At 53.0% G+C, this 19,431-nt stretch overlaps 2 protein-coding genes across 21 annotated transcripts in view; one reads left to right on the forward strand and one right to left on the reverse strand.

Moving 5' to 3' along the window:
• The window catches only part of LOC116947588 (chemokine-like protein TAFA-5), a 34,685-nt gene extending 21,037 nt beyond the window's left edge, over positions 1-13,648 (reverse strand). For 2 of the 20 annotated variants that reach the window (XM_076070703.1, XM_076070722.1), the window contains exon 1: positions 10,974-13,648. In XM_076070703.1, the coding sequence (XP_075926818.1) occupies positions 10,974-11,091 (118 nt within the window). In that variant the 5' untranslated portion in view covers positions 11,092-13,648. The remainder of the gene's footprint in view (positions 1-10,973) is intronic. The other 18 variants (XM_076070721.1, XM_076070720.1, XM_076070704.1 and 15 more) reach the window with 18 other exon arrangements.
• Positions 13,649-15,574: 1,926 nt separating this feature from the next.
• Positions 15,575-19,431, forward strand: part of CXXC1 (CXXC finger protein 1) — a 61,995-nt gene continuing 58,138 nt past the window's right edge. Inside the window, exon 1 of the mRNA XM_032963524.2 lies at positions 15,575-15,786. The gene's annotated coding sequence lies outside the window, so the exon portion shown is untranslated. The remainder of the gene's footprint in view (positions 15,787-19,431) is intronic.

Below are 19,431 nucleotides of genomic sequence, written 5' to 3' on the forward strand. Positions count from 1 at the left end.
CACACAGTCTACTCTCAGCACACACACAGTACACACTCAGCAAACACACACACAGTCGAATCTCAGCACACACACACAGTACACTCTCAGCACACACACAGTCTACTCTCAGCACACACACAGTACAAACTCAGCACACACACAGTACACTCTCAGCACACACACAGTACACTCTCAGTACACACACACAGCAGTACACACACACAGCAGTACACCCACACAGCAGTACACACACACACAGCAGTACACTCAAACACAGCAGTACACTCACACAGCTGCACACACACAGCAGTACACTCACACAGCAGCAGTACACAGACACACAGCAGTACACTCAAACAGCAGCAGTACACACACACACACAGCAGTATACACGCACAGCAGCAGTACACACACACAGCAGTACACACACACAGCAGTATGCACACACACACAGCAGTACACACACACACAGCAGCACACACACAGCAGTACACACACACAGCAGTACACACACACACAGCAGTACACACACACACACAGCAGCACACACACACAGCAGTACACACACAGCAGTACACACACAGCAGTAGACACACACACACAGCAGTACAAACACACAGCAGCACACACACACACAGTGCACTCTCAGTACACACACACACACAGGCTACTCTCAGCAGACACACACAGTCCACTCTAAGCAGACACACAGTACACTCTCAGCACACACACAGTACACACTCAGCACACACGCACAGTCCACTCTCAGCAGACACACAGTCTACTCTTAGCACACACGCACAGTACACACTCAGCACACACACAGTACACTCTCAGCACACACACACAGTCTACTCTCAGCACAGACACACAGTACACTCTCAAAACACACACACAGTACACACTCAGCACACACCCAGTACACTCTCAGCACACACACAGTACACTCTCAGCACACACACAGTACTTTCTAAGCACACACACAGTACACTCTCAGCACACACAGTACACACTCCGCACACACACCCAGTACACTCTCAGCACACAAACAGTACACTCTCAGCACACACACAGTACAGATTCAGCACACACACAGTCCACTCTCAGCACACACACACAGTACACTCTCAGCACACACACACAGTACACACTCAGCACACACACAGTACACTCTCAGCACACAAACAGTACAATCTCAGCAGACACACAGTACACACTCAGGACACACACAGTCCACTCTCAGCAGACACAGTACACACTCAGCACACACACAGTCTACTCTCAGCACACACACACAGTACACACTCACCACACACACAGTACACTCTCAGCACACACACAGTCTACTCTCAGCACACACACACAGTACACTCTCAGCACACACACAGTACACACTCAGCACACACAAAGTACACTCAGCACACACACAGTCCATTCTCAGCACACACACAGTACACTCTCAGCACACACAAAGTACACTCTCAGCACACACACAGTACACACTCAGCACACACACAGTACACTCTCAGCACACACACAGTACACTCAGCACACACAGAACACACTCAGCACACACACACAGTACACACTCGGCACACACACACAGTCTACTCTCAGCACACACACACACAGGACACTCTCAGCACACACACACAGTACACTCAGCACACACACACAGTCCACTCTCAGCATACACACACAGTACACTCTCAGCACACACACACACACAGTACACTCTCAGCACACGCACACAGAACACTCTCAGCACACACACAGTACACACTCAGCACACACACACAGTACACACTCAGCACACAGAGTCTACTCTCAGCACACACACACAGTACACTCTCAGCACACACACAGTACACTCTCAGCAGAAACACACAGTACACTCTCAGCACACACACAGTACACACTCAGCACACACAGTACACTCAGCACACACACAGTACACTCTCAGCACACACACACGCAGTGCACTCTCAGCACACACACACAGTACACTCTCAGCACACACACACAGTACACACTCAACACGCACCCAGTACACTCTCAGCACACACACCCAGTACACTCTCAGCACACACACACACACACAGTACACTCTCAGCACACACACAGTACACTCTCAGCACAAACACAGTCTACTCTCAGCACACACAGTACACACTCAGCACACACACGCAGTCTACTCTCAGCACACACACAGTACACTCTCAAAAGACACACAGTACAGACTCAGCACACACGCAGTCCACTTTCAGCACACACACACACAGTACAGACTCAGCACACACACACAGTACTCTCAGCACACACACACAGTACACTCTCAGCACACACACACAGTACACTCAGCACACACACAGTACACTCTCAGCACACACACAGTCTACTATCAGCACACACTCACAGTACACTCTCAGCACACGCACAGTACAATCTCAGCACACACACATAGTACACTCTCAGCACACACACAGTCTACTCTCAGCACACACACACAGTACACACTCAGAACACACGCACAGTACACACTCAGCACACACACAGTACACACTCAGCAGACACACACGGTACACTCTCAGCACACACACAGTACACACTCAGCACACACACAGTACACACTCAGCACACAGAGTCTACTCTCAGAAACACACAGACAGTACACTTTCAGCACACACACAGTACACACTCAGCAAACACACACACAGTCTACTCTCAGCACACACACAGTACACTCTCAGCACACACACACAGTCTACTCTCAGCACAAACACAGTACACACTCAGCACACACACACACAGTACACTCTCAGCACACACACAGTACACTCTCAGCACGCACACAGTACACTCTCAGTACACACACAGTACACTCTCAGCACACACACAGTCTACTCTCACCACACACACAGTACACTCTCAGTACACACACAGTACACTCTCAGCACACACACAGTACACACTCAGCAAACACACAGTACACTCTCAGCACACACACACAGTCTACTCTCAGCACACACACAGTCTACTCTCAGCACACACATACAATACACACTCAGGGCACACACAGTACACACTCAGCACACACACAGTACACTCTCAGCACACACACAGTCTCCTCTCAGCACACACACACTGTACACTCTCAGCACACACACAGTACACTCTCAGCACACACACAGTCTACTCACAGCACATACACACAGTACACTCTCAGCACACACACACATTACACACTCAGCACACACACAGTACACTCTCAGCACACACACACAGTACACTCTCAACACAAACACAGAACACTCTCAGTACACACACAGTCTACTCTCAGCACACACACACAGTACACTCTAAGCACACACACACAGTACACACTCAACACACACCCAGTACACTCTCAGCACACACACACACACAGTACACTCTCAGCACACACACAGTACACTCTCAGCACAAACACAGTCTACTCTCAGCACACACAGTACACACTCAGCACACACACGCAGTCTACTCTCAGCACACACACAGTACACTCTCAGAAGACACACAGTACAGACTCGGCACACACACAGTCCACTTTCAGCACACACACACACACAGTACACTCTCAGCACACACACACAGTACACACTCAGCACACACACAGTACACTCTCAGCACACACACAGTACACTCTGAGCACACATACATTACACACTCAGCACACACACAGTCTACTCTCAGCACAGACACACAGTCTACTCTCAGCACACACTCACAGTACACACTCAGCACACACACACAGTACACTCTCAGCACACACACAGTACACTCTCAGCAGAAACACAGTACACTCTCAGCACACACACAGTACACACTCAGCACACACAGTACACTCAGCACACACACAGTACACTCTCAGCACACACACAGTACACTCTCAGCACACACACCCAGTACACTCAGCACACACAGTACACTCTCAGCACACACACAGTACACTCTCAGCACACACACACAGTACACTCAGCACACACACAGTACACTCTCAGCACACACACAGTACACTCTCAGCACACACACATTACATACTCAGCACACACACAGTTTACTCTCAGCAGACACACAGTACACACTCAGCATACACACACGCAGTACACTCTCAGCACACACACACAGTACACTCTCAGCACACACACAGTACACTCTCAGTACACACACACACAGTACACTCTCAGCACACACACACAGTCTACTCTCAGCACACAAACACAATACACTCTCAGCACACACACACAGTCTACTCTTAGCACACACGCAGTACACTCTCAGCACACACACACAGTACACACTCAGCGCACACACAGTACACACTCAGCACACACAAACAGTACACTCTCAACACACACACAGTACACACTCAGCACACACACAGTACACTCTCAGCACACACACACAGTACACTCTCAACACACACAGTACACTCTCAGTACACACACACACAGTCTACTCTCAGCACACACACAGTACACTCTCAGCACACACACACAGTACACTCTCAGCACACACACACACAGTACACTCTCAGCACACACACAGTACACTCTCAGAACACAGTCTACTCTCAGCACACACAGTACACATTCAGTTCACACACCCAGTCTCCTCTCAGCACACACAGAGTACACTCTCAGCAGACACACAGTACACACTCAGCACACACACAGTCCACCCTCAGCTCACACACACAGTACACACTCAGCACACACACACAGTACACACTCTTCACACACACAGTCTACTCACAGCAAACACACACAGTACACTCTCAGCACACACAAACAGTACACTCTCAGCACACACACAGTCTACTCTCAGCACACACACACAGTACACACTCAGCACACACACACGTAGTACACTCTCAGCACACACACAAAGTACATTCTCAGCACACATACAGTACACTCTTAGCACACACAAAGTACATTCTCAGTACACACACACAATACACTCTCAGCACACACACACAGTCTACTCTCAGCACACAAACACAGTCTACTCTTAGCACACACACAGTACACTCTCAGCACACACACATAGTACACAACTCAGCGCACACACAGTACACACTCAGCACACACAAACAGTACACTCTCAACACACACACAGTCTACTCTCAGCACACACAGTACACTCTCAGCACACACACACAGTCTACTCCCAGCACACACACGGTACACACTCAGCACACACACATACAGTATACACTCAGCACACACACAGTACACTCTCACCACACACACAGTACACACTCAGCACACACAGTACACACTCAGCACACACACAGTACACTCTCAGAACACACACACAGTACACACTCAGCACACATACAGTCTACTATCAGCACACACACAAAGTACCCTCGCAGCACACGCACACAGTACACTCTCAGCACACACACAGTACAAACTCAGCACACACACAGACAACACTCAGCAGACACACAGTACACTCTCAGCACACACACAGTACACACTCAGCACACACACACAGTCCACTCTCAGCAGACACAAATTACACTCTCAGCACACACACACAGTACACACTCAGCACCCACACACAGTACACTCTCAGCACACACAGTACACACTCAGCAGACACACACAGTACACACTCAGCACACACAGTACACACTCAGCACACACACAGTACACTCTCAGCACACACACAGTACACACTCTTCACACACAGTCTACTCTCAGCACACACACAGTACACTCTCAGCACACACAAACAGTACACTCTCAGCACACACAGTCTACTCTCAGCACACACACAGTACACTCTCAGCACACACACACAGTACACTCTCAGCACACACACAGTACACTCTCAGAACACACACAGTACACTCTCAGTACACACACACAGTACACGCTCAGCACACACACAGTCTACTCTCAGCACACACACACAGTACACTCTCAGCACACACACAGTACACTCTCAGCACACACACAGTACACACTCAGCACACACACAGTACACTCTCAGCAGACACACACAGTACACTCTCAACACACACACAGTACACTCTCAGTACACACACACACAGTCTACTCTCAGCACACACACACAGTACACTCGCAGCACACACACAGTACACACTCAGCACACACACAGTACACTCGCAGCACACACACAGTACAGTCTCAGCACACACACACACAGTACAATCTCAGCACACACACAGTACACTCTCAGCACACACACACACAGTACACTCTCAGCACACACACAGTACACTCTCAGCACACAGTCTACTCTCAGCACACACAGTACACACTCAGCACACACACCCAGTCTACTCTCAGCACACACACAGTACACTCTCAGCAGACACACACAGCACACTCTCAGCACACACACACACAGTACCCACTCAGCACACACACAGTACACTGTCAGCACACACACAGTACACACTCAGCACACACACACAGTACACTCTTAGCACACACACAGTCCACTCTCAGCACACACACAGTACACACTCAGCAAACACACACAGTACACTCTCAGCACACACACAGTCTACTCTCAGCACACACACAGTACCCACTCAGCACACACACAGTCTACTCTCAGCACACACACAGTACCCACTCAGCACACACACAGTCTACTCTCAGCACACACACAGTACCCACTCAGCACACACAGTACACTGTCAGCACACACACAGTACACACTCAGCACACACACAGTCCACTCTCAGCAGACACACAGTACACACTCAGCACACACACACAGTACACTCTCAGCACACATACAGTACACTCTCAGCAGACACACACAGTACACTCTCAGCACACACACAGTACACTCAGCACACACACAGTCCATTCTCAGCACACACACAGTACACTCTCAGCACACAGACAGTACACTCTCAGCACACACACACAATACACTCAGCACACACAGTACACTCTCAGCACACACACAGTACACTCTCAGCACACACACACAGTACACTCTCAGCACACACACAGTACACACTCAGCACACACACAGTCTACTCTCAGCAGACACACAGTACACACTCAGCACACACACACAGTACACACTCAGCACACACACACAGTCCACTCTCAGCAGACACAGTACACTCTCAGCACACACAAACAGTACACTCTCAGCACACACAGTCTACTCTCAGCACACACACAGTACACTCTCAGCACACACACACAGTACACTCTCAGCACACACACAGTACACTCTCAGAACACACACAGTACACTCTCAGTACACACACACAGTACACGCTCAGCACACACACAGTCTACTCTCAGCCCACACACACAGTACACTCTCAGCACACACACAGTACACTCTCAGCACACACACAGTACACACTCAGCACACACACAGTACACTCTCAGCAGACACACACAGTACACTCTCAACACACACACAGTACACTCTCAGTACACACACACACAGTCTACTCTCAGCACACACACACAGTACACTCGCAGCACACACACACAGTACACACTCAGCACACACACACAGTACACTCTCAGCACACACACACAGTACACTCGCAGCACACACACACAGTACAGTCTCAGCACACACACACACAGTACAATCTCAGCACACACACAGTACACTCTCAGCACACACACACAGTACACTCGCAGCACACACACACAGTACACTCTCAGCACACACACACACAGTACACTCTCAGCACACACACAGTACACTCTCAGCACACAGTCTACTCTCAGCACACACAGTACACACTCAGCACACACACCCAGTCTACTCTCAGCACACACACAGTACACTCTCAGCAGACACACACAGCACACTCTCAGCACACACACACACAGTACCCACTCAGCACACACACAGTACACTGTCAGCACACACACAGTACATACTCAGCACACACACACAGTACACTCTTAGCACACACACAGTCCACTCTCAGCACACACACAGTACACACTCAGCAAACACACACAGTACACTCTCAGCACACACACAGTCTACTCTCAGCACACACACAGTACCTACTCAGCACACACACAGTCTACTCTCAGCACACACACAGTACCCACTCAGCACACACACAGTCTACTCTCAGCACACACACAGTACCCACTCAGCACACACAGTACACTGTCAGCACACACACAGTACACACTCAGCACACACACAGTCCACTCTCAGCAGACACACAGTACACACTCAGCACACACACACAGTACACTCTCAGCACACATACAGTACACTCTCAGCAGACACACACAGTACACTCTCAGCACACACACAGTACACACTCAGCACACACACAGTACACTCAGCACACACACAGTCCATTCTCAGCACACACACAGTACACTCTCAGCACACAGACAGTACACTCTCAGCACACACACACAATACACTCAGCACACACAGTACACTCTCAGCACACACACAGTACACTCTCAGCACACACACACAGTACACTCTCAGCACACACACAGTACACACTCAGCACACACACAGTCTACTCTCAGCAGACACACAGTACACACTCAGCACACACACACAGTACACACTCAGCACACACACACAGTCCACTCTCAGCAGACACACAGTACACTCTCAGCACACACACACAGTACACACTCAGCACACACACAGGCCACTCTCAGCAGACACACAGTACACTCTCAGCACACACACACAGTACACACTCAGCACACACACAGTCCACTCTCAGCAGACACACAGTACACTCTCCGCACACACACAGTACACTCAGCACACACACAGTACACTCTCAGCAGACACACACAGTATTCTCTCAGCACACACACACAGTACACACTCAGCACACATACACAGTCCACTCTTAGCACACACACAGTACACTTTCAGCACGTACACAGTACACTCAGCACACACACAGTACACTCTCAGCACACACACACAGTACACACTCAGCACACACACACAGTCCACTCTTAGCACACACACAGTACACTTTCAGCACGTACACAGTACACTCAGCACACACACACAGTACACTCTCAGCACACACACACAGTACACTCAGCACACACACAGTACACTCTCAGCACACACACAGTACACTCAGCACACACACAGTACACTCAGCACACACACAGTACACTCAGCACACACACACACACATTACACTCTCAGCACACACACATAGTACACTCTCAGCACACACACACAGTACACTCAGCACACACAGTACACTCAGCACACACAGTACACTCAGCACACACAAAGTACACTCTCAGCACACACACAGTACACTCAGCACACACACACAGTACACTCAGCACACACACAGTACACTCTCAGCACACACACAGTACACTCAGCACACACACACATTACACTCTCAGCACACACACAGTCTACTCTCAGCACACACACAGTACACTCTCAGCACACACACACAGTACACTCAGCACACACAAAGTACACTCTCAGCACACACACAGTACACTCAGCACACACACACAGTACACTCAGCACACACACAGTCTACTCTCAGCACACACACAGTACACTCTCAGCACACACACACAGTACACTCAGCACACACACAGTACACTCTCAACACACACACAGTACACTCTCAGCAGTAGTATACGCAGAGTACACACAGTAGTACACACAGAGTACTACTGTATGTACTCTGCGTGTACTACGTGTGTACTCTGTGTGTACTACTGTGTGTACACTGTGTGTACTCTGCCTGTAGTCTGCATGTACTCTGTGTGTACTGTGTGTGTACTCTGCGTGTACTCTGCGTGTACTGCTGCGTGTACTTTGTGTGTACTCTGTGTATACTGTGTGTACTCTGCGTGTACTCTGCGTGTACTACTGTGTGTTCTCTGTGTGTACTCTGTGTGTACTACTGTGTGTACTCTGTGTGTACTCTGCGTGTACTCTGTGTGTACTACTGTGTGTACTACTGCGTGTACTCTGTGTGTACTCTGTGTGCACTACTACGTGTACTCTGTGTGTACTCTGCGTGTACTCTGTGTGTACTACTGCGTGTGCTCTATGTGTACTCTGTGTGTACTCTGCGTGTACTCTGCGTGTTCTACTGCGTGTACTCTGTGTGTACTCTGTGTGTACTCTGCGTGTACTCTGTGTGTACTACTGCGTGTACTCTGTGTGTACTCTGCGTGTACTCTGTGTGTACTCTGCGTGTTCTACTGCGTGTACTCTGTGTATACTCTGTGTGTACTAATGTGTGTACTCTGTGTGTACTCTGCGTGTACTCTGTGTGTACTCTGCGTGTACTACTGCGTGTACTCTGTGTACTCTGTGTGTACTACTGCGTGTACTGTGTGTACTCTGCGTGTACTCTGTGTTTACTACTGCGTGTACTCTGTGTGTACTCTGTGTGTACTACTGTGTGTACTCTGCGTGTACTCTGTGTGTACTCTGCGTGTTCTACTGCGTGTACTCTGCGTGTACTCTGTGTGTACTCTGTGTGTACTCTGCGTGTACTCTGTGTGTACTCTGTGTGTACTCTGTGTTTACTACTGCGTGTACTCTGCGTGTACTCTGTGTGTTCTACTGTGTGTACTCTGCGTGTACTCTGTGTGTACTACTGTGTGTACTACTGTGTGTACTCTGTGTGTACTACTGTGTGTACTCTGTGTGTACGACTGTGTGTACTCTGTGTATACTCTGCGTGTACTCTGTGTGTACTACTGTGTGTACTCTGCGTGTACTACTGTGTGTCCTCTGTGTGTACTACTGAGTGTACTCTGCGTGTACTACTGTGTGTACTCTGTGTGTACTCTGTGTGTACTCTGCGTGTACTCTGTGTGTACTCTGCGTGTACTCTGCGTGTTCTACTGTGTGTACTCTGTGTACTCTGTGTGTACTCTGTGTACTCTGTGTGTACTCTGTGTACTCTGCGTGTACTCTGCGTGTACCATCACGGGAGGCCCTGTTCCTCAGCGCCACCACCACGAGTATCCCCGCTGCCGCCAGGGCCCCCAGGAGGCAGAGCGCGCGAGGCGGCGGCATCGGGGGGTCGGCCCAGGGGGGCATGGGGCCCACCCGGGGGGGCGAGGGGGCCCCCCGGGGGCGCGGGCGCGGGGGGGCCCCGTCAGGGGGTCCCTCCGGGGCCCTGCCCCTCCGTTATCCAGACGTCGCCTCCCGCTCGCTCCCGCGTCTCCATTCAGCCTCGCCTCGCCCCTCGACTCTCCCCACGAACCTCTCCGCGGCTCTCCTCGCGTCCACTCTCGGCGACTCTCCCTGCTGAGTCTCCGTTTGCCGCCTTCCGATCGCTCTTCACGGCCGCGTCGACTGCGCGACTTATGCGGCAGCTAGCATGGCGAGGAGAGGCGAAGTCTCTTCACATTGAGTGGCGGCGGTGAGGAGTTCCGCTCTCAGTCTCTCTCTCCTCGCAGCCGTCTTCTGCTTTGATTCCACTCCCCAAAGAATCTCACCACACGACACTCACCACACGATACTCACTCCCCTAGAACTCACCACACGACACTCACTCACCACACGACACTCACTCACTCACCACACGATACTCACTCCCCTAGAACTCACCACACGACACTCACTCACTCACCACACGACACTCACTCACCACACGACACTCACCACGCGATACTCACTCCCCTAGAACTCACCACACGACACTCACTCACCACAGACCACACTCACCACACAACACTCACTCACCACAGACCACACTCACACGACACTCACTCACCACAGACCTCACTCACCACACGAGACTCACTCACCACACGAGACTCACTCACTCACCACACGAGACTCACTCACCACACGAGACTCACTCACTCACCACACGAGACTCACTCACCACACGAGACTCACTCACCACACGAGACTCACTCACTCACCACACGACACTCACTCACCACACGAGACTCACTCACCACACGACACTCACTCACCACACGACACTCACTCACCACACGAGACTCACTCACCACACGACACTCACTCACCACACGACACTCACTCACCACACGAGACTCACTCACCACAGACCTCACTCACCACACGACACTCACTCACCACACGAGACTCACTCACTCACCACACGACACTCACTCACCACACGAGACTCACTCACTCACCACACGAGACTCACTCACTCACCACACGAGACTCACTCACCACACGAGACTCACTCACTCACCACACGAGAGTCACTCACCACACGAGACTCACTCACTCACCACACGAGAGTCACTCACCACACGACACTCACTCACCACACGAGACTCACTCACCACACGAGACTCACTCACTCACCACACGACACTCACTCACCACACGAGACTCACTCACTCACCACACGAGACTCACTCACTCACCACACGAGACTCACTCACCACACGAGACTCACTCACTCACCACACGAGAGTCACTCACCACACGAGACTCACTCACTCACCACACGAGACTCACTCACCACACGACACTCACTCACCACACGAGACTCACTCACCACACGAGACTCACTCACCACACGACACTCACTCACCACACGACACTCACTCACCACACGACACTCACTCACCACACGAGACTCACTCACCACAGACCTCACTCACCACAGACCTCAATCACCACAGACCTCACTCACCACACGACACTCACTCACCACACGACACTCACTCACCACACGAGACTCACTCACCACAGACCTCACTCACCACAGACCTCACTCACCACAGACCTCACTCACCACACGACACTCACTCACCACACGACACTCACTCACCACAGACCTCACTCACCACAGACCTCACTCACCACACGACACTCACTCACCACACGACACTCACTCACCACACGAGACTCACTCACCACAGACCTCACTCCCCCAGAACTCACTTTCAATACACTCAGCACAACCGCGCTACACACACGGACAGACACCACAGGCGAGACACACCACACACTCTACCCGACACACACACACACTACCCTCTACACACACACACCACACACACTACCCTCTACACACATAACACAGTTCGCAACGGAAGAACCATACACCACACGTCCCACACACACACACACCCTACCTCCTACACACACCATACATCACACACACACACACTGCACACACACCCTACCCCCTACACACACCACACACACACTGCACACACTGCACACACACACCACACACACACCACACACACACCACACACACACACCACACACACACTGCACACACACTGCACACACTGCACACACACACCACACACACACCACACACACACACCACACACACACTGCACACACACACACTGCACACACACACACTGCACACACACACACACCACACGCACACACACACACACTGCACACACACACACTGCACACACACACCACACAACGCACGCACGCTACACCGCCCACACACCCTACCCTCGCCACACCGCGCACTGACCGAGCCCCGAGTCCACGAGCCGAGCGTGAGAGGTCTCTCGTCTCTCTTCGCCCTCTCTCTCTCTCGTCTATCTCTTCTCTCTCTTCTCTCTCTCGTCTCTCGCGCGCGCGCGTCCACCGCGCCGTCTCTGCAGTGGGCGCGACTCCCCCCTCCCCTCGGCTCCCCCCGCCTCACGTCTTCTCGGGACGCCCCCCCCGCTCCACCTCCCCCCAACCACCACCCCCACGTGGTTGTCGTGTCTGCTGAGAGCGGCGCCTCCCCCTGCCTCCTTCTCCCTCCCCCCTCCTCCTTCCTCCTCCTCCTCCCTCCTCCCTCCTCCTCCTTCTCCCTCCCTCCTCCCTCCTCCTCCCTCCCTCTTCCCCCCTCCTCCTTCTCCCTCCCTCCCTCCTCCCCCCTCCTCCTTCTCCCTCCCTCCCCTCCTCCTCCGTCTCCTCCTCCCCCCTCCTCCCCTATCCCTCCTGCGTCTCCCTCCTCCGTCCCATTCCTCGCACCCCCCCCCCGCCTCCTTTCTCCTCCCTCCTTCAACCCCTCCCCACCCCCGCCTCCCCCCTTGGGAGGGAGAGGCGGGGATGGGGGGGGAGGAAGGGGGAGGTGGAGGAGGCGGGGTGAGGTGACCGCCTCCACCTGCGCGCTGCAGATGAGGAACGTGAGTGAGTTGGCGCGTGGTGTGTGTCGTGTGTTACTGTGGTGTGTGGGGTGTGTTTGTGTGTGTGGTGTGCGTGCTGGGTTTGTTCAGTGTGAGTCTGTGTCGTGTGAGTGTGTGGTGTGTGTTGTGTGTGTGTGTTACGGTGGTGTGGTGAGTCTGAGTATGCTGTGTGTCGTGTTACCGGAGCGTGGTGTGTATCGTGTGTGTGTTACGGTGGTGTGGTGTGAGTGTGGTGTGTATCGTGTGTGTGTTACGGTGGTGTGGTGTGAGTGTGGTGTGTATCGTGTGTGTGTTAGGGTGGTGTGGTGTGAGTGTGGTGTGTATCGTGTGTGTGTTAGGGTGGTGTGGTGTGAGTGTGGTGTGTATCGTGTGTGTGTGTTACGGTGGTGTGGTGTGAGTGTGGTGTGTATCGTGTGTGTGTTACGGTGGTCTGGTGTGAGTGTGGTGTGTATCGTGTGTGTGTTACGGTGGTGTGGTGTGAGTGTGGTGTGTATCGTGTGTGTGTTAGGGTGGTGTGGTGTGAGTGTGGTGTGTATCGTGTGTGTGTTACGGTGGTGTGGTGTGAGTGTGGTGTGTATCGTGTGTGTGTTACGGTGGTGTGGTGTGAGTGTGGTGTGTATCGTGTGTGTGTTACGGTGGTGTGGTGTGAGTGTGGTGTGTATCGTGTGTGTGTTAGGGTGGTGTGGTGTGAGTGTGGTGTGTATCGTGTGTGTGTTACGGTGGCGTGGTGTGTGTGCAATGTGTGTGAATATGTTCGTGTGGAGTGTGTGGGTTGTGTGTGGTGTTTGTTAGTGTGGTGTATGAGCGGTGTGTCACCATAGTGTGTATGGTGTGTATGTGGAGTATCATAATAATTTCATTGTGTAGGTGCGTTGTGTAAACATTACCACTGGGGAGACAAAGGCGGCCGGGCGTGGTCACAGCCACACCACCCTTTCGTGTGCCGTTCCGGCCTTCGCTAGCAGCACTTGCCCCAAAAGTGTGCTAAGACTACACGGAGGATCTTTGCCTTTGTTTATCTGTGTGTGTGTGTGCCTGTGTGTCTATATTCGTATGTGTTGGGGCGTTTATTTTTCCGCTATGGGTGTGTGTATGGGGAGCGGTCGTGCAGCGGTTAGCGCACTGCGCTACCAACCCGGCAACCTGAGTTAAATTCCCGCTCACGACCAATAACAGTAGCGAAAATTTGTACTCGCCCTGAGTCTCCTCAAGGTCGACTCAGCCTTTTAATTAGTACCTGGCGCAGTCTATAAACGTCAATCAAGAGACAAAGGCGGCCGGGCGTCGTTCTGATCACACCACCCCCTCGTGCGCAGCGTCTGCCTTCACCGGTGCTGCTCACCAGCAGCACTTGCCCCAACAGTCGGTGTGGCCTACACGGGGGATCTTTGTCTTTGTGATTAGCACCAAGGACAGCGCCCGTGACATCCACACTCGTGTGTTGGGCGAGTGTGCGGAGTCATCGATTACGCAGAATCGATCCGTGTGGTGTTGGCGAGTGAGAATTCATCGCTCCGTGCGGCGTGTGGTGAGAGATTCGGATCGCGTCGCTCGCCTCTTGAGTGGACCGGGGTCAGGTTTGACTCTGGTCCCGCGGCAGAGACCCTTGGAGAAGGTTTGGTGTCTGGGCGAGACAGACGAGATGGTGGTGGTAAGCGTTGTTCGCTGTGGTTGTGGTTGTTCGCTGTTGGCTGTGTTTTTTGCGGTTAGCTGTGGTTGTGTGGGTAAGCCGTGGTGGTTGCGGTTGTAGTGGTGGTTATTTGTGGTGATTGGCTGTGGTTGTGGTGGTTAGCTCTGGTGGTTAGCCGAGGTGGTTGTGGTTATATGTGCTTGTTGTGGGTAGCTTTGGTTGCGGTGGTTTAGCTGCGGTGGCTGACGTAGTGGTTTGTGGTTATGTCTGGCTGCGGTGGGTAGCTGTGGTTGGCTGGAGAGCTGTGATCGCTGGGACATATGTTCACACTCACTCACACAGTGCGCGGGGAGGACGGGAAGAGGCAGGGGGGGAGGGGGTATAATGTGCGATCGGGGGGGGCATCACTGATTGTGTTTGTCAATTGTGGGGGGGGGGGGTGGAGGGGGGGTTGAGGTGGGCACTAATAATGAGGTGGGGAGGGGATGCAGGTGGCGCTGTGACATCTGGCGGCCCCTCCCCCCGGACCCCCACCCCACCCCGTTCCCTCTGAGTCCGGCTCGATCATTAACTCGGATAAAAGATAGTTTTTGTAGCCAAATCTATTCGGGTTAAACACCGCGAGGAATCACAACCACCATCTGCTGCTCGCACACGTGGACACGCGTGTGTGTGTGTACACGTGTGTGTACACGTGTGTACGCTTGTGTATGTACACGTGTGTGTGTGTGTCTGTACACACATGGGTGTGTACAGACACACACACACGTGGACACGCGTGTGTGTGTACACGTGTGTGTGTGTGTACACGTGTGTACGCTTGTGTATGTACACGTGTGTGTGTGTGTCTGTACACACCTGGGTGTGTGTGTGGACAACGTGCGCGTGTGTATGCACCTTTGTGTACATGAATCTGTGTGTACACACGCGTGTACGTGTGTGTACACGCGTGTGTATGCTGACCTCCATAGATGCTCACTAACAGCATCCAGCACTTGCCCTCAAAGTCTGTTAAGCCAGCCTATAAGGGGGGGGGGGGGGGGGGTGTTTATGATAAAAAATTTTTACCCTTTTATCTGGCAACAAAACTGACACCTTTTTTACAAGGAGTCATGTTTACACTGACCACAATACCTGCGGTCAGTGTGAGTTTTATTGCCAGATGAAAGGGTAAAAAAACAATTATCATATTTTGTTACTGGCAAATGAGGTTTCCAATGGTGTAAATGCTTACCCCGAGCTCTCATACTCTGATGGTGCATTGTCTTTGAGTTGTGCGCCTTTTGGCGTCTTCTGGTCCAACGCCATGTGAGACGAGGCTCTAAAGAAAGCTGTCTCGGGTGTGGACCAATCAATTTCAAGGACAGTGCATACATTATCAGAGTTGTTGTTTTTTTGTGTGCGTTCCGACCGCAGGTATTGTGGTCAATGTAAACATGACTCCTTGTAAAAAAGGTGTCAGTTTTGTTGCCAGATAAAAGGGTACAAAACCAATTATCATATTTTGTTACTGGCAAATGAGGTTTCCAATGGGGTGTGTTTATGTTGGACTTCTATCGCATCGCGCGTAGCCAACCGCACAAACCGGAGGTGCGGGGGAAGGACAACAAACTAAACACAACAACACGCGGCTCTAAAGAAATTCGTTTAAAATTTACATTTAAAAGTGCATAGCTCCGGTGGCTTCCTAATATCGGAAGGAAGAACGTTCCAGACGGCTGCAGAAGCGCACGTGAAAGCGCGCGATGCGGTGACCGCCGCCTTCGTTCGATGGCCCAGCCAAAACCCGCTGCTAGGACGAGCGAAGTTCGCGCGATGGTTTATATTCCTTGACGAGATCAGCGAGCTGTTGTGGTCCGTTTGTGGCAATAACTTGGTGTGTGATGGGTGCGACATTACAATGTATTCGTTCATGCTCAGCGAGTGCTGGACGTGCACGGTCCGATCTTGCAGATCCCCGTCACGACGCGTGCCAACGAATCTCACACCCGCTGCCACTTGCTGATGTTCGTGCGCCAGACGTCCCGTAGAGTAGCGAGTTGCAATAATCGAGCCCTGTCGATAACCGTGCTGTGCTTCACCTGTGTCACGACGCTTGTCGATAACGCCGCAGCAGCAGCCCGACCCGTCTTGTGTGGCGCACCCCCCAACTCGTGCCATGAGGTGCTCGCTAACAGCAATGACAGACACAGCATGAGGCTATTAGTGGTGGGGGGGGGGGTCAAGGTCCCTCGCCCTCCCCCACCTCCCCCCCGTGACCCCCACTGTAGCGGTCAGCCCAAGAGCAGCGCGGGGCGAGCGTTCGTCCCATAAGAAACAACAACAAAAAACGCAACCCAGGGGAGAGGCCTTTAATTACAGGGGCGGGGGTTAAGCGGATGGGGGAGGGGGGGGCGGTGAGAGGGGGGGGGGGTGACGGATGCCGGGGGGAGCGGCGGGAGTCACGTGGGAGCGCCCTTGATTGAGTGCGCGTTCCCGCACGCGCGCCCGCGGATTCATCACCCGGGAAAGGGAGGGGGCGGGGTGGGGGGAAATCTGGGGAGGGGCGGGGTGGGGGGGGTACCTGGGATACCTCGACTCCCTCAACACCTAGGGTCCCCTTTGTGCGGGGTGGGGGGGGGGGTAGAGGGCGGTGGGGGGCTGTGGAGGATATGGGGGGGGCACAGACGGGGTCTGGACACGCGCGTCTCCGGCTCCCCGCGCTGCCGAGTCAACGCCTCCTCCTCCTCTCTCTCTGCGCCTGATTCTCCCGTAGACTCACTCTTTCCACCCATTCCCTCTCTCTCTCTCTCTCGCCTCTTTCTCCTTCCTCTGTCCCTTCTCTCTTCTTCCTCTCTCCCCTCGGTCGCGCGACCTCTGGGGCCGCTGGGACATCAGGGAGGGGCGGGGTGCGAGGGGGTGCGAGGGGGTGCGAGGGGGTGGGGGAAATAATCTGGGATTATTTGGGGTGGCTCCTGGGGGTCCGTGGGGATACGCGAGTCCGGCGAGGGGGTAAGACCCCCCTCCTCCCTCTCCCCGCCCCCTCCCCCTGACCCTGGAGTCTCAGGGTCGGCCTCTTGGCGTCTGTTCTGTGCCCAGTCGCGGCGACAGCGACGCACAGCACTGACCCGGGGCGTCCTCGCCGAGCCCCAGCCGCGTGATTCTCATGTCCCTGAGGAATTGTGCTCCTGATTCTCACTCCACTCGACCCCCCCCCCCCCCCCCCCCCAAGCAAGTTGTGAATCGTAGAGTTCTGCGTCCAACCGTGACCCATGTCTCACACAGAGGTGGGAACCTCGCCGATAAACGTCCGGTAGTTCACCGGCGTTGGTCCGAACCACCGACGAGGCGCCACGCCGTCGTTGTGCTCGCGTTGAACCGATGCTGCTGATTTTATATATATGTTTATTATATATGTGTGTGTTTTTGTTCGCTTTGAAGAGACAAACGTTAGAGGGGGGGGGGAGCAGGCGAAACGGTCTGCTCCTGCGTGAGTCTGAGTTGGCCTCGCGTGGCAGGACACCGGGAGTCGCCCTCCCCCCCCCCCGGGAGACTCCTTCAGCACGCACCACGAGGGGTGGGGGAGGCATCGCCTTCACGCAGGGCCCACCCAGGGCCCACGGGGACAATGCGGAGTCGACTTCCACCACCGCCCCCCCCAGGGCCTCGCACTAGAAGAGACGGCAC

The sequence above is a fragment of the Petromyzon marinus genome, chromosome 30 (assembly GCF_048934315.1).
Source record: "Petromyzon marinus isolate PM22_M1 ecotype Great Lakes invasive population chromosome 30, UKy_Petmar_22M1.pri1.0, whole genome shotgun sequence".
NCBI classification, from domain to species: domain Eukaryota; kingdom Metazoa; phylum Chordata; class Hyperoartia; order Petromyzontiformes; family Petromyzontidae; genus Petromyzon; species Petromyzon marinus.